The sequence below is a fragment of the Melopsittacus undulatus genome, chromosome 4 (assembly GCF_012275295.1).
Source record: "Melopsittacus undulatus isolate bMelUnd1 chromosome 4, bMelUnd1.mat.Z, whole genome shotgun sequence".
Classification (NCBI taxonomy): Eukaryota; Metazoa; Chordata; class Aves; order Psittaciformes; family Psittaculidae; genus Melopsittacus; species Melopsittacus undulatus.
In genome coordinates this window covers 68,307,769-68,331,057 of record NC_047530.1, presented here as the reverse complement: position 1 = coordinate 68,331,057, position 23,289 = coordinate 68,307,769, and the positions used below count along the sequence as shown (strand labels likewise).

Here is a 23,289-nt window from a genome sequence, read left to right as displayed (position 1 = left end):
TGATGTTCTCCTCTGAGAGTTTGATAAACTGCTCTTGAAAATGTGTATTAGAGAAAGGAAAGGAAGGAAATGGACTTTGGGAGGGGTAAGTTAGGTATCTCACTTTCTCTGTTCACCCTGTCTGTACAAATGGGACATGGTATGATGTATTTCCGTAAAGGAAAAGGGGAAGGGAGGGCACCCACCAAAAAAAAAAAACACCAATTTTTAACAGGAGTAAAATATTTTCATATCTCATCATTGTACCCTAGCAGAGAAAATAGGGGAAGAAAGATGAAATGTGTGAATTGCTCTTTTTCTAGTATTTTGCATCTCTTTGAGAGTTCTGCGTATTCCTAATTTTCCTCATAGATGAAACAACTTTTTCCATGCAGCACTAGATTTTGTGGCTAAGAAGAAATTGCTTCCAGGCTTTCATGCAGTATTTGCAATTCAAGTGAATAACATTGGATGTGTTATAGAAACACTAAGAGGGTAGTTGGAAGGTGCTTAATATTTATTATTTAATGTAATTGTGGAATTAATCACTGGAAATGAAGGATGGCTACAGAGGAGGCTTTTTATATAAATCCCTTTAATTAGATTGCATCATTGGAGAGGTTATGAAGTTGGTGTTGGGCACAACCACTCCCCCTGATTATAGCTCAGCTCATGCAGAGTTAACAAGGGATGGTGAGCAAAGGTCTCATCCCAGCAGATGGGACAGAGAAGCTGAGTGGAGGAGGCAGGGCTTCTGCTGCAGGGTTGTGTAAGGATAACCCACCATGTGCTGCTGGCAATTGCCTGGGTTGTAGGAGATATTGCTTATCCATGTGGTGTTTGGAATTTAAACCCCCCCAAAAAGTGGCATGAGGAAAACGGAAATCCAGATTATAACATCAGGACTGTATGTCAAGTGGTTTAGCTACAGGCCATTCCTGCCATTGAGTTTAATGTTGTTACAGATCTGTTTAAGGCAGAAAGTGAAAATGTGATCTCATTAACATTTGCTGAATCGTTTAGTGATAAAGTGCTACAGTTTATTACAGTAAGGGGAAAACATGTAAAAGTCTCCTGGCCTTAAGCTGAAGCTGTAACTAATGTACAAAATCCAGTTCAGTTAATTCCATATTATTTTCTTTTTGTCTGAGTGATTTGTCTTTGCATCCTCTCTTCCACCTCCATCTGGGAGATGCCTTAACACAGAAGGGCAGTTGCAGAAACTCATTACTTTTTGAGCATCTGTAAGACATACTCAAAGTTGATTGCAACAGGTTACATTAAAGAGGGATGAGCTTCACCAGTGATATACATCCTCCTGCCAGATTTGGGTATGGAAGAGCTATCTTTAGAACACAAAAAAGGTGCTAAATTTTAATTATCATTTAAGATTACAATTTAAGCACTAGCTATAGCTTAGAGGGTTCCCTAGAAATCCCAGCAAACACCAAAGTTCCTGCATGTGGTATGTGTTTGAAAGTAGCAGAGCAAGATAAATTCTCATGTATTAGCTTAATTTGGAAAAAATTGTAGCAGTGTGGTGTAGCTTTAAATGGTGATGTGTTACAGAGCCCAGAATGGAAGCGTACTGAAATTCTTTGGTGGGATGCAGGGGAAAGAATGTGGTTTTGCTGTGATGGGTGGCTGTGAAGCAGTACTTTTGTAGAGTTCTGACTAAATAGGCCATGACAACATAAACTAAATGAAATGAAAAATAAGGTACCACACTACCTCGGATGCGTCTTAGATGGCGAGCACCAGCTCGTGTGTTATCTCAATGTCATAACTGAACTGAGACAGAGTTGGTAATGATTTGTTTAAATTTGTAGCAGAAGACAAGAGCTGAGCCTGGAATAGAATTACTCAGTCTGTGTCTGCTCTTCACCCACTGGCTGCTTCACAAAGCATGGAGAGTGCTCTGCAGTGCTGGAGGAATGTCCTCTGGCCAAACTGGTGTTCTGCTTTATGAAGCAGGCTGAAGCTCTTGCTACAGCATTATCTTCTGTTGATTGTCAGGAGAAATATCAGATGGTGTCTTGGTTTTTTCTACCTGTAAATGTAATAAATTTTGTTCAAGAAGCATCTCCTCCTCCCAACCTCCTTGCTGAGACCTTTGGTAAAAGGAGCTCCATGAAGCCTGTAGCTAGAGTTTCCCAAGAACTGTATTTTCATATTAAAATTGCAAGAATTGCAGAAAATTACATTTGGATAAAGTAATTCTGAACTTGTGCTGGTTTTATTGAGCTTTTATATCTTCATTAACTGGTGGTTGTTTTGTGTTGTGTTGTTTTCTTTTTATGTAGCTCCCCAGAGGAATTTTGAAATTGCCTTTAAGATGTTTGATCTGAACGGTGATGGTGAGGTGGACATGGAAGAGTTTGAGCAGGCAAGTTGAATGACAGGTTGACTTCTTAATGCTATGGCATCTTAGTCATAAGTGCAGCATTCCTTTGCAATGTCACTGTGATTTATTTTTATGGTTAGTGCTGGTTTACTTCTTTTCCTTCTGTGTTGCCTTAGTGCCTGCCTTTGTTCTTTTTGTTTTTTAACTGGATATTTCAAGACAGTTTTTCACTCAACTAGGACAACTTTAAGTATAAACTCTGATTTGCTATGACTTTGTCACCAAGGTATCTTTACAAGATGTTACCTCCAATGTAGATATTTTTTTTCACTGTACTGGTGTCGTAGGATTTTGATCCTGTTTTCTTCCACAGCTTTTACTGCATTCCTTGATTTTATTTGTCTTCAGAGAATAACACGGATGAGTCTGCTTCGAAGAAGAATTTAGCCACTTATTTCCATGTAATCGAAAACATGTTATTAGGGTTTTTTTCCCCCCTATACTTAGAAGGTTTCATCAACAGGGAGTTTGATGCAGGTTTCTTGAATGAGCTTAGCCTGCATGTCTCATACTAGTGAGGTCCCCCTGAAAGCTGTAGTTTGTGATTGTGTTAGCGTGAGAATAGATATGAAGATTTGAGTTGTAAGTGAAGATCTGACCTCCTCAGGCAGAAGGTATAGTTTTCTTACCTATGTAGAAAACAGCCTTAAGGCCTTGGAACCTCATAAACATCCTGAAGTCCCTGAATATTAGCTAAGCTCCCAGTTTGTGCTACTCATGAATGGAAAATAAATGCATTTGCAAACAAGGGAACTGGCCAGTTGGGTGGAAACTCACCATCTCTGTTATGGAAGAACAAGGTAGAGGAGATACACCATTAATCTACCTAATATTCATGTGGCCCCTAGCACTTCTGTGTCCCGATATCCCCTAGAGCATTATGTTTAATGGGCAAGTGGAAGCTTCTGCTTCTGGGCAAAGGAAATTATACTCTCTGGTTTAAAAAAATAACCTGCCTTTGCCAGGCTTTTTACGCTGGAGGACATCCATATTTGGGGAAGGTGAAAAGCTGGGTACTGATATCTAAGAACAAAACAGCCGTGAATAATCTAGTTACAAATTCTTACTCATCAGTTGATGAAAGACTGGTTAGCTTCGGAAGAGTCTTTAAGAGGGCATGCTTGGAGTGCTTGCTATAAATGGGAAGTACTAGTGGCAAAGCAGTTCTGTTTAATTAATCCCCCCCTTCTAACATTTTGCAGTCATCCTCCTTGAATTATTACCTGTGGGTATGATGCCATTACTATGAGTTTGCTCCAGAGCTATGTATCTGGTGAACTGTATGTTTTATGGGGTTTTGCAGGCTTTGGAGAACAGAGTATGTTTACCTCCAATATGATATCTTTTCACTTGACAGTTTGTAATGTAAACACAGCAGTTTGTTCGTGTTCCTTTAAGTGCAGATTTGAATACACAGCTGTGTACAGGTTATTGTGCTGTTTGGCACTGCCTCCCTACAAACTACTGATTTAGCTATGAAAAATTAAGTTTCCTGTTTTCCCAAGTGAAAAAAAGAAATACTGTTCTTCCTTCTGCTTGCACAATGCAGGAATACAGCAGTCCACTGCACCAATCTGATAACATTTAACAATTCAAAAGGTGTTTTACAGTAGCTACTGATGTTTTCGAGTAAAATCAATTATGGAGATAAATGAGTTCAAGAAAATGGAGAACTGTTAATCACGTACCAAAACTGTAGTGATGCCGAAGTACGAGCACAGGTGTCATGTTTGGCTTTTTTATTAGCCATGTAAAGTAAGAATGCTTCTTGAGGATGAATGTTTCCAAAGTCCTATGAAGATGAAGGTACAAAATCGAATTATCTCAAATCATCTGGTAGGCAAAGGGATGTTAGCTGTGCATTAAGTCATATAAAAGCCCTTAGAAGGGGAACATGATTTTGTTAAGCTTGTTACATGTGTCACTGCCTCTATATAAGGGAATAAAATTCCTGGGTAGCATCAGAATATTTTGGTTAAGATTGATCTTCCAGAGCTTTCAAGTCAGAGAATGAAGGAGCTTTTGGTAAATTTTGGAAAGTGAGAAGCAGCTGTCAATACTTTCACAGGTATCACTATAACTGATTTGCTGCACTTCCCAAAGAGAATTAATAGCTTCAGCAGGAGACACAAATATAACAATAAACATATAACACACACAACAATTTGTATATATACTGTGTTTCACTCCTTATTTAAATGCCTGAGTAAACATGAAGGATGGCAGGGTTTGCAGATTTGTCCCATAAGCGTCTTACCCGGTAGGGGCAGCTGGAACTGGCCCTTCAAGGTGATTTGCTGACAGAGGTAACATCAGCTTAAAAGAGCAACATTGCTTTGAGGAGAATTGGTAGAAGTAGAAGGGTAAGAAAAGGGTCATCAGAGAAGCATCATGCTGTCCCTGATAGCTGTGAGCACATGGAAATGAATTTCATACTCATTTTTCACACGTAGTCATTGGACACACCCAACAACGGGTTCCTCTTCTCATTAATGTCTGCAAAACCTTAAGAGTATTCATCAAGAAAGAAAATTACTTGCAGTAATTTAGCTAATATGCAAGCAAGTCAGAGGCTTCAACTGCCTAATAAGAAAATACTGAATTTCTTCAAGCCTCACTGAAAAGCCTCAGAGTTTTTTCCCCACCTGATGCATATGATCAATGCATAGTGCTGAATAGCTTGGTGCCTGCATCAGTATCATCCTCACCTTTTCATCTTTCAGCATGTAAATTGTTTGCTTACTTTTCTATTTTTAATTAAAAAGCTGAATGAAAAGTAGTAAACTTGCAGGCAGCGTTACTTGTGCTGTCTTGTCAAACCATTAACTATTTTCATTGATTTTTTAAATTGGTTTTCCTTGTCTGCTGCAAAAGGTGGAATAGAGCACAAACACTTAGGCTGAAATACACACAAAAGGCAGGGAAGCATCTCTGTGCTTTACATCAGAGTATGATTGATGATGAACTGTGGGGGAGGACAGCACTGGCTCGGCTGGAGGGCAGCTTCTTGCAGTGGGTGCCTACCTTTCTGGGTGTTAGACAGATTGCCTAAGATAGGGACCAGCCAAATCATTTTGGCTCCAGTGCCTACAGATGGATTTTCAAAGTCTACGACACTTTTTCCCTTTCTTGTCTGAGAGAAAGAGTGGTGTAGGATGCCATATAAATAACACCCAAGAAAACATGCTCTATCAAACAGTCTGCAATGTGGTAAATACTCACTTCTGCAGAAACAAGGGCAATTTTCCAAGCTGGTCATAAACTACATTGCTTCAGACAGTTTATAAATATTTGTCTCCTAAATGTGCTTGCAGATTTTGCAGTTAAAGTGGAGCACAAAGCAAAATAAGGAGTTGTTATTTACAAGGCAAAAATCCTTCCTCACATCATAATGTGTATTTAAAAAAATGCCCCAAAATCTTTTTTATGTATTTCTTTTTTCCTCTGACTCGATTTTTCCTTGTAGTGGAAGAATAGCCAGGAGTCTGTGTTTCAGAGGCAGCATTTCAAGTAGAGGAAGCCCAGCAGCAACATGCAGTGTTCTCCTCCACAGCATCCCCTTTGGGATTGTTTCAATACTCGCTCTGTTAGGAAAAAAATGAACATGCCATATACCATGATAACAAGGTTCTGGCATCCTTTCGACAGCTGGAGCTCTTGGCAGCTGGTTTTCTTCCTCCAACTTTTGTCAACAGAAGGAAGAGGCTGAAGGCAAAGCAGTAGTGTTAGCTGGAGCTTTGGGAAGTCTGTGCTGTTGAGGCTATGCTCAGTGCCAGGCAGCACACCAGGTGGCTCTTTTTTCCCTCCTTTCTTACATTCATCCTTATAATGAATCCTGCTGCTGCCTTGTTACAAGAGATGAGTTGTTACACAAAAAATAAGCCTGGCGTCTCATATCCCAGCAGCAATCATTCAGGTGGGAACGGGGTAGTAGGATACTAGGGGATGGAGAGAGGAGGGAATTGAATATTGGGCTTGGCTGCCCCTTTAAATTAGCACAGGACTCTTACAATAACAAACTCTTGATTTTTCAGGCCCTGGCATCCTTAATCAACCTTTTGCATATTGTAAGGGTCAGGGAAGTTGTCCTGCATTTCCTTGCTCTGTGCCATAGCATCCACTCAAGTTGAGTGGTACTTTCAAAAAGGCACCAGGGCAATGCTGAGAGCTCAGAGGAGAAGGAGGAAGGTTGCCTATGTGGTTTGTCTGAGATATTGCTGTTACAGTGTGTGCTTTCACACTTGGCTGTCTTTGTGCAAATATCCCAGTCTGCTGTTAGTTTGGATACTTCTGCATCATTTATTCTGCTGGTGCTGCCGTTGGGATTGTATTTGTTCTGATGCAGCCTGTAGGACTTTTGAAGAGCTCTTTGTTGCAGGTGGGTCAGTCCCTGCCTGCAGATCAGCTTGCTGCACAGCCCCAGGGATGGAGGATTCTAGCCACAGTAGAAAGCAGCAGGCAGCAAGGAACATGTGCTTCTGGGTTAGAAAACCCCTGGTTACATACACAAGGGGAAAGGAAATACAGTGTGGGCTTACTGAGGTTGGTGTGAGCTAAGAAGGATGTGCAGTATAGTAAGAATGTAAGCTCCAAAACGTGTGCAGGGTTTTTTCTTCCCCACGGTTGTCTTGGCTTTCTTTCCTCCTGCAACTTTGCTGGGAAAAAGCTGCTCTCTGCTGACCAGGCTTAAGAGCAGCACTAGAGAGCTAATCTGCAGACTGGGTGAATTGTGTCTTAAGAGTCATTTAAGCATTTCATACTCTTCTTTCTTTAAAAAGAACTGAAAAAAAACCCAGAGCCTAAGTTCAGCCAAAATTTTGAGTTATGTCTTTCAAGCATTGTTTCAGGAAGAAGAAGATCACACATCTAAGCATGGTGTACTTTGTGCTGATACTTGACTAGTATAAGCCCCAGTGCTGTTTTTGAAACTAGCATCCTTCTTATTTTTAGGTCCAGAGCATCATTCGTTCCCAAACCAGCATGGGAATGCGTCACAGAGACCGGTCTACAACGGGGAACACACTGAAAACTGGCTTCAACTCTGCACTGACAACATACTTCTTTGGAGCGGATCTGAAGGGGAAGCTGACCATCTCCCACTTCCTTGACTTCCAGCGCAAACTACAGCATGATATTCTAAAACTTGAGGTTTGAGTTATTTTTACACATGGGAGAGGGCAGTACAGCATGGACTATGCTGCATGATGTAGTTTCTGGAGGAAGAGCAAGAGTATGGGAAGGGTTCAGAGGGAATTACTACAGCTGCGGCTCTTGGCACTCGTGGATCTAGTCTGTTAAATTTCTGATGAACATTTTGGTGCCTGTGGCATTTGTCAGGAACATCTCCAGCTTTTGTCCATAGCTGCTCTTGTGGAGCTGAAGCAGCAGCCAGCATGGCTGTCCCTCCATGTGGTACTTGCCTTGCTCTTGTCTTAGCACTACCAATGCAGATGACTGAGATGCTTTAGAAAAAAAAGAGCCAATAGAGGCAATGTGGGGCATGTTACTGCCTTACTGATGAAGGCTTATGTCAAACCTAATGAGTGAGCTGTATCCTGGGATGACCAGGGTTTACAGCCTCCCCAAAACTCTTCACCACTGCTTTTGACCCTGCCTTCTTGTTTACTTCACTATTCTGAATATTTCTGCAACATAAGCGTTTAAACCTTGTTTGAATCCTTCTAAATAGGTGATCTCTGTTACATGACCTCCATTATTCACTCCTGGATTAATGTGCTTTATAAAAAATGTCATCCATCTCTTCTGAGTTTTTTACTTTTGAATTGAATTGAAGGCATCCTTTTTTTCTTTGCATTATTAAGAGTTAATGCCAGCTCCTAATCTCCTACCTCTAGTCACATAGCCTGAATTTAAGCATTAAGCTTTAAAATTTGGTTCTTTTCAATACAGCAAGTACAGCTGTGTCTCAGTTCCAAAGGGAGCTGCCTCAATTAGAAACAGTGCCCTTCTCTGTAGCAGGCTCAGAGGTTTGACCTGGCTTGAGTAAAGCCAGGTTCTTATTTGCAGCAGAAATGAGGATTTGTGCCCAAGAAGACTGGTCCACAACTGTAACCTGTTAAGCCAACAATATTCAGACCTCACTACCGCCTCAGTCTGATGTGTAAATGTCTGCATGCTCAGGTTGTGTGATCCAGCTAATGAACAGCATTTTACTAAGTTCCTATTAAGTCAGTTGTTGCAAACTTTAGGTGAATTTATTCCCTTTTTTATTTGGACTTTCAAAAATCTATGAAAGAAACTTACTCAAGGAGTAATTTTTTTCTATTTTTTTTTTTTGAAGGTAATTGTCCAGTTCACTGACTTAATATAACTGGTCTTTAAAGCAGGTGGTGTGGCTCTGCATTTGCAGGGATGTAGGCTGGTTGAAGACAATGTGCTTTGTGAACATGAAAGTGTCAATTCCTCAGTGTCTCTACAAATTGAAACAAATTAAATACTTTTTAAGGTTAAGAAGAATAAGCTGAAGCTCAAACACAAAGAGAGGGGAAATAGAGATGATTCCATCCTTGTAAATAGAGATTATTCTGTCCTTTTTCTCTGCCTAGTTCTGGTTTCCCACTGCCATATTCACTCCAAGGGCAGGCAACAAGGAAGCACTTAAGTATTTTTTACCCTATGCTGGAGTCCTGTGCTCCCTCCATGGGTCCCCACTTATTAAGAAGCAATGGGTTTTTTCAGTTTCATGGTACTTTTTTCTTCCTGCAACAGTTTAGTACTAATTTAGTTCTTACTGATTTCGGTCAATTGTGCGTCGTCCTGGTGAATGTTAGTTGCCTTTCTAACGAGTTAGCTATTAAAGGTATTTATGTCTTTAAGTTAATGTGTATCATAAATGCATCATTCCTGAATTCCTCATTGCACCCTTGAGCAGAGTGCTGTGCTTAGCATTTTTAATACTTATATTAACTGAAACACTGACCTACGCAAAGGTAAAAATTCTGTTCCACCAAACTTAAGTTTTTATCTAAGTTCATGATACACCCATTTTTTTGTGTTCATAGTTCCCATCCATTTAGGCAATACAGGCCTATTTCTGTCCTCAGCATTATGCAACATGGCCTCTTTCCTCTTCTACTTTTATCACTTTTGACATGATCTCCCACCTTGTCTCCTTGCTTCACATTTGATGTGTTTGTTCATGGTTAAGAATCTTTTCAGATGTGTCTAGTGGGTTTGCATTACTCATTTTCCAAGGGGTGCTGTAATGAACTTCTTCACTTTAAAAATGGGGTAACTCAGAGAAGAGACATTCCTCAGGTATTTACCTTGACCCATGCAAATCAGAGCAGTGAGAGCTGGCACTATGAAACACTGTACTATGGACCATCAGGTAACTCGTGTAGATGATTTTTAACAGTTTCCCTTCCTCTGTTCCAGTAATGAGCCTGTGAGCACAGTGGTCCTTCAACAGCCCCATGCTCAACAGGCCATGCAGATCATCTCTGCATCCTTCTGTTGGCATGACTAGTGTTACTGGGGGACAAGAAAGACATGAAAGGAGCTGGTGGCACATCTGCCAGGTTCTCAGCTGAACTCTTGTACCGTCATCTGTTCATCTTTTGCTGGCTTAACAAAATTAGTACATGGTCTGAAGCTGGGATGTTATTTTGAAGACCAGTTTTTGTTCATGTTTGGTCTCTGAACTCCAGAAAAGGCTTTGGTGAATTGCACCATCAGTAGGTCTGAAGAGTATCTCCTGGGGCTGGCTCAGTCCCTGAGTGGCACAGTACCCCTATTCTCAAACAGGGATACTTCATTTCTTCCAAAAGAAATCTACTTTAAGATCTTTTTTAAAGCTGTTTTCCCTTTGGCTCAGGATCCAGGTGTAGCTGCAGTTAACATGCTAGAGAACCAGTTTCATCTGCTCACTGTGAAGGTGGAACAAGAGTTTCACAAGGAAAGTGAACCCACTTTCCTCTTACTGATTTTGGTTGTTTTTTTTTCTTTTTCCTTACCAAAATCTTCATGCATGTTGTTAAGATTGAGCAGATACTTTCTCAGAGGAGTTAGATCAGAGAAAGCCCTGAACATTTCAATGTTCCTTATGGCTGAAGTGCTGACAGCCTGTTAAAGTAACCAGTGCCTGGTGTTTTCTTTTTTGTTGTTGTTTGGTTGCTTGGTTTTGGGTTTTGTGTGTGTGTGTGTTTTGGTTTGGTTTTTGTTTTGGTTGGGTTTTTTTTTATGAAAGTGTATTTTTCATCATTTTATGGAAACTCGGCAACCGGCTTGGTTGCAGGAATGAGATGAGAAAAGTAACCACAGCCAGAGGGAGAAGAGAAGCTTTTGATGGCTTATTACAGCTTCTTGTGGTTTGGCTACTGTGAGCAAGCCATGGGCACCTCCTGGTGTTGCAGGATGACCCAGCTTAGCGAAGGCTGAGGCACAGGAGCCAACCCACTGAATGAGGCAGGCTCCCAGCGAAGTCCTCGCTGTTTTCTTACTGCGTTCATGCTGCCTTGCATTAGTGCTTATGGAAAGACTCCCTTTCTTATCACTTAGTGTGACAAACTTTGATGAGTTTGTCTGGACAGGCTCTGCAGCTATAGTGTATCATGTTAGGACAGGCAGTATTGCATTCAAACCGTGGTTTGTTGGTTTATTTGAGTGGAAGTACTGTGTGAGGTAAGAAGATGAATAGGACTTGACATCATTGTTTATGCTGTTTCTGCTTGTTAGTGTCTGTCCTAGATATACCGTGTCCTTGCTGGACCAAGAGGAGCCCCAACCAGCCTGTGGGTCTCTTCCAGCCTAAATTTTCCTGTGATTATGTAAGTGCACATAGAAAAGATGTGTTAGCCCTTTGTTCTCCACATCTGTGTCACCCTTGAAAGGCAACCTAAACCCTGCTAATAGTGGTGATTTAATCTCCATATTTAGTCTTATTTCCCCAGGTCTCCTTCTGCCAGCAGTGGGATATGTGCCTATGGCATAAGCCCTTAGTAAAAGATCCTTTTTTTTTTCTTTCCAGATTGCCTGCAGTGAGATTTGTATAGCACATTGTTTCCCTGATGGGTACTCACAAAGAGCATTTCTTCTTAGATGAATTGATGAAACAGGTACTAATCCAGCCCTACACCTTGGGAGGGGGCTGTCTTTCTGGAAGGAGATGCCATGACTGGAGAGGCAAGGTTGTGCTTCTTGGCTTGGAGCAACCCTGCATCTCAAGTCTGGTGTGATCTAGGGTCTACACTTTGAGGTAGTGAGATGCACCTTTATATAGAGGAGCTTGCCAGATAGGTTGAAGAGTCAGATCCTCATGCAGCTGTGTGTCCTTATGCTTATACGTAGGAATCTTTGCAGGTTATTGTTTACCCAAGGATCAAGGATGCCTCAATAGGCAATCCCTCCCAGGCTAAAGGTCTTCCAAGTTGTGGGGCAAAGAGGAGTAAAATGGGATTCTGTGAGAATACAGCAAAGGTACCACACATCATTGCTGCCATTCAGAAAATCACTTACTATATGTGTCTGTTCTGTGACAGGTAATGAGAGTAACTTCTTTACCCTGGGATCTCATGTTTTCATGACCAATGCTGGTAAGATTGCTGCGTGGTTTGTATTTTATGAAGGGGTGATGGATGTTCTTCCATCTGCACATATCATTAGAAAGTTCTAGATCTTTTTGGATCTCAACCCTGTCTTAAGAGATATTTTGGCTTCAGAAAGCATTTGTAATGCTTCACAATCTGAGTCTGTAAATGCCCTTCTGTTCTGAGTCCCAGTGCTGGGGTAGTTAGTATCTAAGAAGTCCTGTACAAGTATTAAAAGTTACTGTGTTGTTACCAACTTACTCTTTTTTATTTTTGCAGTTCTGGCTTGTTTGTATGTAGGCTTGCAGACTGATACAGATTTTCAGTGATTTGCTAGCATAGGCTAAAAAGCTTGTGGTAATGAGTTGCATTTTTTGGTATCTGCTGCAGTAATTTAGGTGAAACAAGAGAGTAACTTGAATTGTTTTGACTGGCCTGAAGAAGGAGGTTTTGGCAGTGTCCGGCTGGCTAAGCTTCCTAAGGAAGGGTCCAAAAGTCAAGACTTCTTGGAGGTTAATTTACTATTGAATTTACATGAGACATTTTTATTTTAAAGTCACCTGTATGTCAGTCTTTGTCATGGTTAGCAGTGCTAATCTGCTCACAGTCAGCTTCACTGCTGGCCTGGCCACTGTGGAAGCAATGATGGGGGATGTAACACTTTCACTTTTTTCTTATGAATTCCTCATTCTCTGCATCCTGTATTTTGTGTACTTACATAGTTTTGCCAGTTTTGTATCTAGTTCTATATCTATGTACTCTATATTTCCTCCTTTTAGTCCCCTACTTGCTTTCTCTTCCTTCACATGGTTGTTCCATATGAAAAACCAAACCAGCACTTGTGAAGTTCTCTCTTTACTGGAGCAATTGATGGCAGGTACAAAAATTGCTTGGGTTCATTGTTAGTGATTTCCTGACCTAGTTGCAGTGCTTACCCAAGGTGTCTCTCCCTGTGGCATCTCTGATGTGCAAATGTCTTAAGGGATGGTTTGAGTCACCTGAGATGTGCCTCTGAGGCTGTGGTATGAAGTATTAAAAGATAAACTTTGAAATCATATGGTGTGCCATGGGGAAGGAGAGAAGGATAGGCTGATCATTAAATACAGAAAACCTGAAGTGTGCCTCAGGGCTCATCCCAGAGGATGAGTCATTCAGCATGAAGGTAAGGTGGGGAGGACCCAGGTTCTGTAACAAGTACTGCACAGCTTGAGAGCTCCTGCCCCAGGGAGCACAAGCACTGTAGCTGGGTTATGAGCAGTGGGAGGGAGGCAGTCCAAGCCCTGGGGGTGGTGAAGGGCAAACAATGCCTGCTGTGAGAGGGAATAGGTAAAGCACAGAATTAGAGCAGGAAGAGGAATATTAATGAGCTGAGAGCACAATTAAAAAGCAGCCACTTTTTAGTCAAAACCAAAGAAAGACCTGGATCAGCTTGGCTTTTATATCTGTGTTTTGGCGTGTTGCCTAGGAGTCTCTTCTTTGCTAAGACAACAGACTAAATGTGTGCTTATGAACTGCCTGTGCAGATGCAGGATAAAGCTGAGAATCATGGGAGAAGATGGTGGAGAATCAGATCTATTTAATGAGGGGAGACCTCCTGCAGTGATCCTCTGCTACCTACTTGTCACTTTGTGCTACTACTTACCAAGTTCAGCCTGAACCTCTTTCTTTTGGTCAATCCCAGCTGGCAAAGCAGATAGGGAAAGAAGAGATCACTGGATGTGATGTCTTACATATCATATCCATTTCTATTGGAGAATGAGAGCACACACTCTGTGCCTGTATCACTATTGTCATCCCCTGACTCTAGTTTCAAGGTATGTTGATAGCTAATAACTTTTAAGCAGCAGCTCTGGAAGGCAGGGGAACTTGCTGTTGAGGCTTTTTTCCCCTCCAGAAGCCTTTACTGGAATCAGGGATGGACAAAGCCATGATGAGTTTAGTGCCAAGGAGAGGAGTTGTCAAACTTATTCCCACAGATCTGTATATTCCCTCTCCTGTGTTTAATGTGTTAGAAGTTTTAGGAATAGAAATAAAGCTGATGACCATGAGTTTGTGATGGATAGCAGTGAAGGGGTCACAGAATTTTGTGACATTTTTAGTTAAAAATAGGATCATTTGACCACGATGAATAGTTTCATGTCAGGGAACCCTGTAGATAAGGAGTCACAGCCCAGCATATACATATGTTAAGCTGGGAATTTCTAGTCAAGCAGCTGAAAATACTTGGATCATGTTTTTGATGGCATTCGAAGCTTCTAGCAGCCTCCTTTTATCTTGGCATGTGAATGGAAAGGGTCATTGTGAAGCTTTCAGGCTGGCTGTACTGTCTCAGGGTTTGGGGAAAAGATGGCATTCAGGTTTAGAGTGGGATGTTAATGTGTGAAAAAGAAATCTGGAAATTAGGAATAAATAATGAGGCCATGGCATGTGCAGCTTAACAGAAAGAAGGGAGATAAAACTGTCTCAGTAAACATGAGTCACTATAAGAAAGACTGGGGCAACTAATTTTTATCAGTCAGTAACAGCAGAGCAGGTAATGAAAGTCTTAAATGTGCACAAGGGAAAGTTTAATTTAAATACAAGGCAGGTTGAATTTCAGTCCCTTTTTTCATTAGGAAGGGACAGTGCTGGTTGGTGGGTGGTTCACCGTCATGGGTGAGGTACCAAAAGCTGTGCTTCTTGTCTCTATTGGAAGATGTCATAAATGCTATTCCTAACTAATTCCTGCCCAGTACAGGTTGCAAAAGCAAGTGGTGAAACGGCCTGTACCAGAGAAATCAAACCCTTCCAGTGCCTCACTCTGAAAGGTGGAGGAAGAGTCATATATCAGCTGGAGTGGTTTGAGGGGCTCAGGATCATAAGAGCACATCAGGCATCTTCATGCCAGCTGTCAGTTGCTTGGTGAGACATCCTCGGGGTGCTGACCAGTGTGCTTCAAGTAGTGGTGGGCACACTGGCCCGTGGGCTGTGCTTCAGTCAACTCTATGCTCAGCCTACATGAGGACAGGAAGACTACATCTGGCTGTGTGGTTGTCTTCAACATACCCATTGGATTGAAATCAAGCAAAAGCACTCAGGCAGCCACATCTTAAATTTTGTCTTAGCTGTAAATTGTTTCCACTCCATCAGCAGTGACAAATGAGCAGTTGTAGTGCTACATATGGCACCAACACACTGAGATTAAGGGCAGTGGCACCAAGGAGGTACCCAGCATCAAGACAATCATTTACCACCATTCTGTGGTCAGCAGACCAAAATAGTCAGTGGTCCATAAGTGTGCCACTGAAGTTGACATGGGTGTAACGACCTGTGAATTGGGGTGCTGCAGCTGCCTGTGAGCCTTGCTGAGGTGTCACTCAAAGGCACAGGAGTAGCTTTGCCATCTTCTCATTTGCTTCATGGACTGATTAAAGCAACCATCACAGTGCCTGGTGAGAAAACACCCACTATGGTATATGCTGCTGTTTTGCTTATATTTGAACTGGTGACTTAAATGTGGTTGATGCAGCAGCTCTGCAGGGGAAGCCGTTTGAGGATTTTATTGGAATTTCTGTTTATTGCATCATTAGCAGCAGTAAAGGGTTTGGCTCTATAAGAGCAAGCTCCTTTGGTTTATGAAGTGTGTGTAAATCCACTTCCAAGTTCCCACAGTGCAGCATGCTGAGCCCTGTGCTCATGCAGGGCCTTTTATAGGACCTTTGCAAATAAAATCCCCAGAATGATATTTTGATTAATTATGTTGCCATGAGAGTGTGCGTGGAGGTTTGTATCACTGAGTCCATAAAGTAGAAGGGATAAGCTAGTTAGCACAGATACTTTTGTTCATATATGGTTCAGTTAGCCAAGACCTAGGTAATCCCAAAAGTTGATGGGCAAGAGACTTGAGTCTTTGTGAACATGGTGGGACCACAGCTGTACAGCTGCATTAGCTGCAGGATGTACCTGGGCACGTAAAACCCGTACAGAGGAAGGCTTTGGACCAGTGCTAGCTCATGCCTGGCAAGCTCAGCACATGTGCCAGATTTCATGCTGGTGCTGAGTTTCTTCTTGTTAAGGGGGTGGGAAAGGCAGGAACTGTCTCAGAAGCTTCCACAGCTTTTTGTTACCATTTGTTGAGCCATTGATGAGGTGTTTGCAATGTCCTGCTGAGCTGACAAAAATCAAAGCAGCCTCTTAGGGCTGCGTGTTTCCCATCTTCTTGTGGACCCTTAAGTACAGTGACTAAAGCAGTGTGGGCAGTATGTTAATCACAGAAAAGTCAGATGTTTATCACCCAATGGGCTTGCTCTGCTTCCTCTGGTGAGCATGTCAGCCAGCTTCTTAAGCACAACCCAAAATAAATACAAATCGGATCTTGCACAACAACAGCATGCTAAATTCACTGTTTGGGAAGTTTCTGATGAGCACTTCTTGTAGCAGGTATCTGATTTTTCTGCCTCACCCTTCTGCTATATGAGCAAATACTTTAGTCCTCATGTTTCTTTTTTCCCTTTCAAGTTCTGAAGACAGCTGTTCTGCACCTCCAAATGTTGCTGGCTTTGCTTCAGCTCCTGGCTTTGCTTCTGTTGGTGCATTAAGGACATGGGAACAGCACAGACACTCTCTTTCCCCTGCTAGGCTGAATCAAACTCCCGCAAACTTACTTTTCTTGGGGAATTAAGCATGAAGATCAAACAGAAACAGTGTAAGCTCTAGCAGGCAGTAATAGAGTTGTATTAATAAATTGTCTACATCTGTTCCATGGAGACTTCTGTTTGTGCTTTTCAGAGTAATGGTTTCACTCAGGTTCTGCTCTGCTGGGTACCGCTCTGCTTCCAGGTTCTGCTGTCCTGTGGGTTTTGCTGCTGGGGGAGGTGGGGATCAGGAACTTGTACTCTGCTTCTGAACTTTGCTCTTTTTCTCATTCAGTGAGTGTGTAGGATGGAAAAGCTGCTCTGTTCCTTGCACCTAGGTACCAGAGGCATTTTCAAGGGCAGGAATGGTAGTAGTGGAGCCAGATCTAGTGAGCAGCAGGAGGAGGTGATTGCTTATCTCTTCCCCCTCTCCATCTCTTTGCAGTTAGGCTTCCCTTTAATTTCAGACATGTCCTTTTCCCTTAATATTACTGATTCCTCTTCTTTAGATTTCCTTCCTTTCATTCACTCACTGCATGAAATTTCAAAGCACTGATCTTTTCACAGCTGGCAAGAAGTTATTTTGATTCATGAGGATGAAGTTCAGGTGCAGCCATCTTTACATAACCTTTTTTTAATTGCTCATTAAAGCATAACAAGTTGCTGGTGATTGGAATTAATGTTTTTCACTTTATAGGCAGCAGTAGCATGCCAAGGTCAATGGAATTTCAAAAGCATCTATCAAACATGTGGTCTTCTGGGATTGCACTGCCACTGACAGATGTACATTTTAAACCTAGCTGCTACATGCTCACCTAAGCTGCTCTCTGAGAGCAGAATGAAACTGGAAATGGGGAAGGTACTTGAAAGACTGGATTTTCTTCTCTGAATATAGTTGCTTTTTTGCTTTTAAGAGAAGTGAATAGCGTTGGGATATGCTGATACCGTTGGGAGTGTATTTCTTGACCTGATCCAGACCTACAACCTGTGTTTGAGTCCAGGGGGTCAGGTAGGAGAGGGTATTAATGGGAAATCACATAATTCTGGTGCTCTGCATAGTTTTACAAGCCTGAGATATGGTTTCCAAACCTGAGGACTTCATGCTGCTGTCTGCCTCTCGCCAGTGGACCTACGAATTGCCATCAGCAGTAGGTAGCATGCCAGCTCAGTGCAGCCTGTGTTGCAGCATGCCAGGGCAGGAGCTACTGCAGGCAGGGAGCCTCTCAGCCTGCTCCAGGCATTGGAGGTGGGGCATGGTGGTTGTGGTTTGCTGCTCTGTATGGGTTGTCCAGCTCTGGAGCGACTTTCTTGGGCAGGCTGAGTTCACACTGCCCAGCACTGCAGAGTGGTGCCCAGAACAGCCTGTGTATGATGGCTAAGGCTGGGTTTGGCATTTCCTTCTCTGCACCCTTCCTCTTGGCATTTCTCCTGATGTTGGTAGCTCTGATCATCTTTAGAGCTGTTTCTCTGAGTGTTTTCTACCAAAGAATGTAATTAGGGTTTGTTGATCCCATCCAGTGGCAATTTGCAGGCTGCCAGTGCAGTACATTAGGCTGTATCTGGAGCAGGCTGGGCTCCCACCTTGCAAAACCCAGTGGTTTAGATCCTTGTGCACTGGAACCTTTGAGCATAATTAACTAAAAAAACTAACATTTTGAGACCTTTGATATTTCCAAATAAAAAACCTTTAGAAACTTTTGCCTTTCTTTCCTTTTTGGCAGTAATCTGGTGCCTGTGCAAACACTACATATATTAAATTTATTAACTTTTTTTGGACGGGGGAGGTTGCTGGGCTTTAGGAAGATATACAGTGTTTCCCCCCTTTCCTCCTCCCTTTTTTTTTCCTCTGTCATAGTTGTATATGCAACTTGACAAGAGATGCTGGCAGCCTGCTTCTCCAGAATAGTAAACAGAGCCAGTGCTGCAGTAGTTTGCAGATAAATAATGTATTACAGCCTGTCAAATAAAGCTTTGAGCAAATACCACTTTTAAGGGTCATATATTGTGAATCTGGAGATTGCCCTATAAATCATCATTTCCCAGATCCTTTTGAATCCTTGTTATGCATACCATGGCTCTCCGAACAGGTCACATTTTTTAACTGCCGCTAACCCTGACAGAATTAGTATTAGCAATATTTCTGCTATTGATGTTTGTTTAACCAGCATAAATAATCCCTCAGTGTTTTTTCTCTTCACCCTAAAGTCCTTGTATATTCTATTTTCTTTTTTGCTATCTCAGTTGGAAATGTGGCACACATACATTTAGGTTTTAGATGCTTGCTTTGAGATTTTTAGGGAATACATACTTTGTTTGATTGGTTTTCAGAAGCCTTCCTGGAAAGTGAAGAGCCTGTTAAAATACAGCTAGACATTTTGGTAATGTGTTTAAAGAGGATAGAAATTATACTGCTTGTAGCTACTTTGACATTCCGGAATACCTACATGAAATTTACAGAAGATCGATTTAGGGGTATTTCTGAAAAATAAAAACCTATGTTTAAAACAAAACAAGCCCCAAACAACAACAACAACAAAAAAAAACACAAACCAAAAAACAACAAACAACAACAACAACAAAAGGCAAAATAAGCACCCTGTCAAAAAAGCCCAAACAACCCACAGAACCAGGATGTGGACCTGTTGTAGTGACTCCAGAGGAGGGCTGCAAAGATGATTGGAGGGCTGGAGTACCTCTCGTATGGAGACAGGCTGAGAGACTTGGGCTTGTTCAGCCTGGAGAAGGCTCCAGGGAGACCTTAAACAGCTTCCAGTGCCTAAAGGGTCTGATAGGAAATCTGAGGAGGGACTTCTTACAAGGGCAGGTAGTTGACAGGACAAGGGCTTTAAACTGAGAGGGTAGATTTAGATTAGATATTAGGAGAAAATTGTTCACCTTGAAGGTGGTGAGACATCGGAACAGGCTGCCCAGGGAAGCTGTGGCTGCCTTTTCCATGGCAGTGTTCAAGGCCAGGTTTGATGGGGCTTTGAGCAACCTGATCTAGTGGGAGGTGTCCCTGACCATGACAGAAGGGATTGGAATTTGGTGATCTTTAAGGTCCCTTCCAACCCAAACCATTCCATGATTCTATTAATATTCTTTCCCAGTGTTTATAGACTAGCACAGCTATGCAGTAACTTTCAGATGAGCCTGTGCACTGATAGCTATGGGCATAATAGCAGAAAAAGCAACGCAGAGTCTCACTCCATCTGCGTGGCTCAGCAGTTGGTATTCCCATTGAAGTGTAGGTCTGGGGAATATAGATTCATGTCCCAAAGTACAAACTGAGCTGATTTTCCTATCCTGTTGCCCTGGGGCTGCTGAAAGGGTTGTACTGTTAGAGGTGATTGGCAAACAGCATGGGAGGTGCCACTGCTTTTTTGGCTTTTCTCTGGGAAGAGTCTGAGCTGTGTTCTCATAGTGCTGCATCGTGTTACAGCTGGGTGTCTGTCCTTTGCACTGGGGGGCTCCAAGCCTCTTGCTGGTTCAGTTGATTTTAAATGCTGCTTGGATATATGCTGAGTGCAGTCACAGGAAGCGAATAATGGTTATTTTAACAATCTTCTTCAGCAAACAAGACAAGCAAAACAAAGTAAGACACCATTCAGTGTACAGACCAAAAATGCAATGCCAGGTTAGGAAGGAGAAGAAACCTCACTTCTCAAGCATGAAGTTTTTACATCTATTTGTGGTTGTACAGTGATGCTAAGCCCTTTTTGAGTGGTTTGGTGCTCTGCTCTCCCTTCCCAAGCAATTTCAGAGCTGGTATTTTTCACTTGGGCATAGGTCTGTCTGGTGACAGCTATGACAATACTGCTCTCTGTTTTTTAAACAATTTTTTTACACTTGCAGTCTCTGATTAGACAGTGCTTCAACACTAGGGTTTTAAGTAGGGATTTCTCATATTAATGCTATCGGTTATGACAAACTTAATGAGAAGGGAGGAGAGTCAGCTGGAATGAGAGGTCACCACTCATCCCGCTGCACCGAGTCTCAACTAAAAGGGGCAATTCAGACCTTACCCCACAAGATGCAGTAAGCCAGGGCTGCAAGTCTGTGCTCATAGAGACACAATGCTGTTTTTACCCTAAACTTTTGATTTAAATTACATTTCCTGGTTTCCCCATTGTTTTTCAGATTGAAAAAGTCTGAGGTGGGTGGTCTGAATCTGTGGCGCATTTACAATGCTTCATGTGCACAGTTAAGGAGGACTCAGAGGAAGTCCTCCTGGTGGTGCCACATGGGTCCTTAGCCATTGGAGCTCCTTCATTTCCCAGCAGTAAGGCTTGCAGCTAATGGTAGAAGGAGAAATGAAAGGAAATGAATGTCCATGCTTAAGAAGTTCCAGCAGTTTTTTATTTTTAATAAAAGTGTTTCTTGTGTTGGTATCTCTGAATTGGTTCAGGCTGGATGCTTCTCAGAAGCTGGCATTTGATTTCCCACAGGAGAAGGTAGATTGAGTTAGTGGGTGGAAAAAAAAGTGGTCTGGAAGCAGAGAGATTATGAGTCTGTCGTTTTATGGTGGATCCTTGTATTGCCTTTGTATAAAGTTACACAATTAAGGGGATGTGGAAGAAAATTGTTTATTTGTCTTTGCTCTTCTCATGTGATGATGAAGCCTTTCCTCTATGCATTGAAGGTAAGAGTAATCTATTCAGGCAGAAAGCTAAGATAGAAGGAACCTTACCCACATTCCAGCTTATAGAGCAACATGATGATGTTTGTCCTCTCTGATGGTTTGGGAAGTTTTTGTGTGGCTTTAGGGGTTTTGTTGTGGTTTTGTTGGTTTGTTTGGTTTTTTCTTGTTTTTTTTGGGGGAGGGAGTATTTAACACACATTTAAGATTATAGGTAGTCTTTTAAATGATTGTAGAAAGTATCCTAATGTGATATATTGACTGGCTACTGCAAGTAGGGTAGCAAAGCTAGGTCAAGTTGGCAGTGAGAGAGTGCTGTACCCATTTCTCCTGCCTTCTTACTTTCCTGTGAATGCCTTTGATTTCCTTTCAAGTCATGTTGGTTTCTAATTAATTTCAAAAATACTGCTTATTATATTCTAAGCTAATTTCTTGCATGTCTCAGGTATCCTGGCTTGCAGTAAGAACACTGGAGAGCATTGTATTTCATTATTAGTATATCCTTGCTGGTGTGTGGATGCAGAATCCACTGCTGGCACCAAGTGGCTGTGGGTGGGAGTTGCTCCAGAGGTGCTGGACTCGCCAGGCATCTGTATTCAATGTGAAGATGTTGGGGCTGCAGCTCAGAGGGGTGTAGGACCCCCTTGTTCCCTCCCCAGTTTCCCTGATGGTGGGTGTCACGTGCAGGAGATGCTCCATCTCACACTGGTTGGTGCATTGTGGTGCCGCTGAGCGATTGCCTTGGCTGTGCTTCTTTCTTTAAGATGTATGAAAAAGGCTGTCAGAGGACTTGTTTGCTTGTGATACCTCTGTGTGCTCTGCCTGGCATCCCATCCTTGTGGGGTTTGGTGTCTGTTCCATCCTGCCCCTCCACCTTGTGTCCCTTCCCCCTCAAGTTTCTTTGTGAATAAACACAATTGCTAACACATCAGAAAAAAATCGGCAGAATCCTTTCATCTGGATTTTTCTTTTTCTGCATTGTCTTTAAATGACGCCCCCTGCTCATCCATTCTGTAATTAATTTAAATGTATCTGACACTAGCTTGGAGGCAAGTTTTGAACTTTCTTTACCCGTTACCCTGACTCTTTTGCTTTTTCTCAGTTCAGTGGTGTTTGTATTTGAATTTGGAAACTGGTTGTTGACCAGTTCTCACTTGCAAGCCCCTTTCTAGGCTGGCCTTTACAAATGAACACCACTGTGTGCCTGTGTATGGGAGAGCGTAATGCTTGGCTGACAGAAATTGACTTAGGGCGTCTGTGAGTGTTTTGGCTTAATGCTAGAGATGTTCATTTTAAAGTCAGGTAAACCCAGAATAAGAAGCATTAATTCCAAGGTGTTCAGGCTCTTCTATTTCTTATGAATAATATTTGTATGGTGTTGTGACTCATCACTAAACCTCATGACCACCTGCAGAAATTAAAAGTTGGAACCAGTTTTAGAGCCCAGAAGGAGGGGGAATGAGTTGGTTTATTCACAGGGTCTTGGGATGATTTTGTACTGTAAAGAGATACTTATATAAATACGTTATTTTAGTTCCTTCATCTTGGGTTTATGTTATTTTTATTTTGTCTTCCCAAATGTGCAATAGAGCAAAAGGCTAAAGCTCTTTCATCTCATTCAGTGGGTCTACCGTAGGTGAGGCTTTTGCTGCTGCTATGATCAAAACTCGAGCTGTGGTAGTAGGGTGGGTATTCTACTTCATTTTCAATTAATGTTTCAAGACACCAAAAGTACTGCAAGCATCAGCATGTAAATTGTGCTCCATGTTTGAATACTGCTGCTCAGAGCTGGTGAGATCCTTGTACATGGATATTGGAGTTACTTTTAACAGATGCTGTAGAAAGGTTTGCCTCCAGAAGGGCTTTCCCCACCTGCCTTAGCTCATGTCTTTGACAGCTCATGCAATAGCACTTGTTGATTTCTCTTTTCCCTGTAGTACAGAAAAATCACCAGTGCCTGGTCTAGACCAGGTTGCCCAAACCCAGAGTCTGGGTGTTTTGCTGCAGCTCTGTCCATCTTTTCCTCTTGTGTGAAAGCATGCCAGTAGTACCTGCTGGGAAACCCTTGTGCCAGTACACTTTGGTTTTCTAATATAAAAGAATTAGTGG

The 23,289-nt window shown here is 42.1% G+C and overlaps 1 protein-coding gene across 7 annotated transcripts in view; it reads left to right on the top strand.

The window, feature by feature from the left end:
• Positions 1-23,289, top strand: part of MICU1 (mitochondrial calcium uptake 1) — a 112,257-nt gene that overhangs the window by 70,298 nt on the left and 18,670 nt on the right. For all 7 annotated transcript variants that reach the window (XM_031053032.2, XM_031053037.2, XM_031053036.2 and 4 more), the window contains 2 exons: positions 2,283-2,365; positions 7,334-7,531. In XM_031053032.2, coding sequence (XP_030908892.1) covers positions 2,283-2,365; positions 7,334-7,531 — 281 coding nt within the window. The remainder of the gene's footprint in view (positions 1-2,282; positions 2,366-7,333; positions 7,532-23,289) is intronic.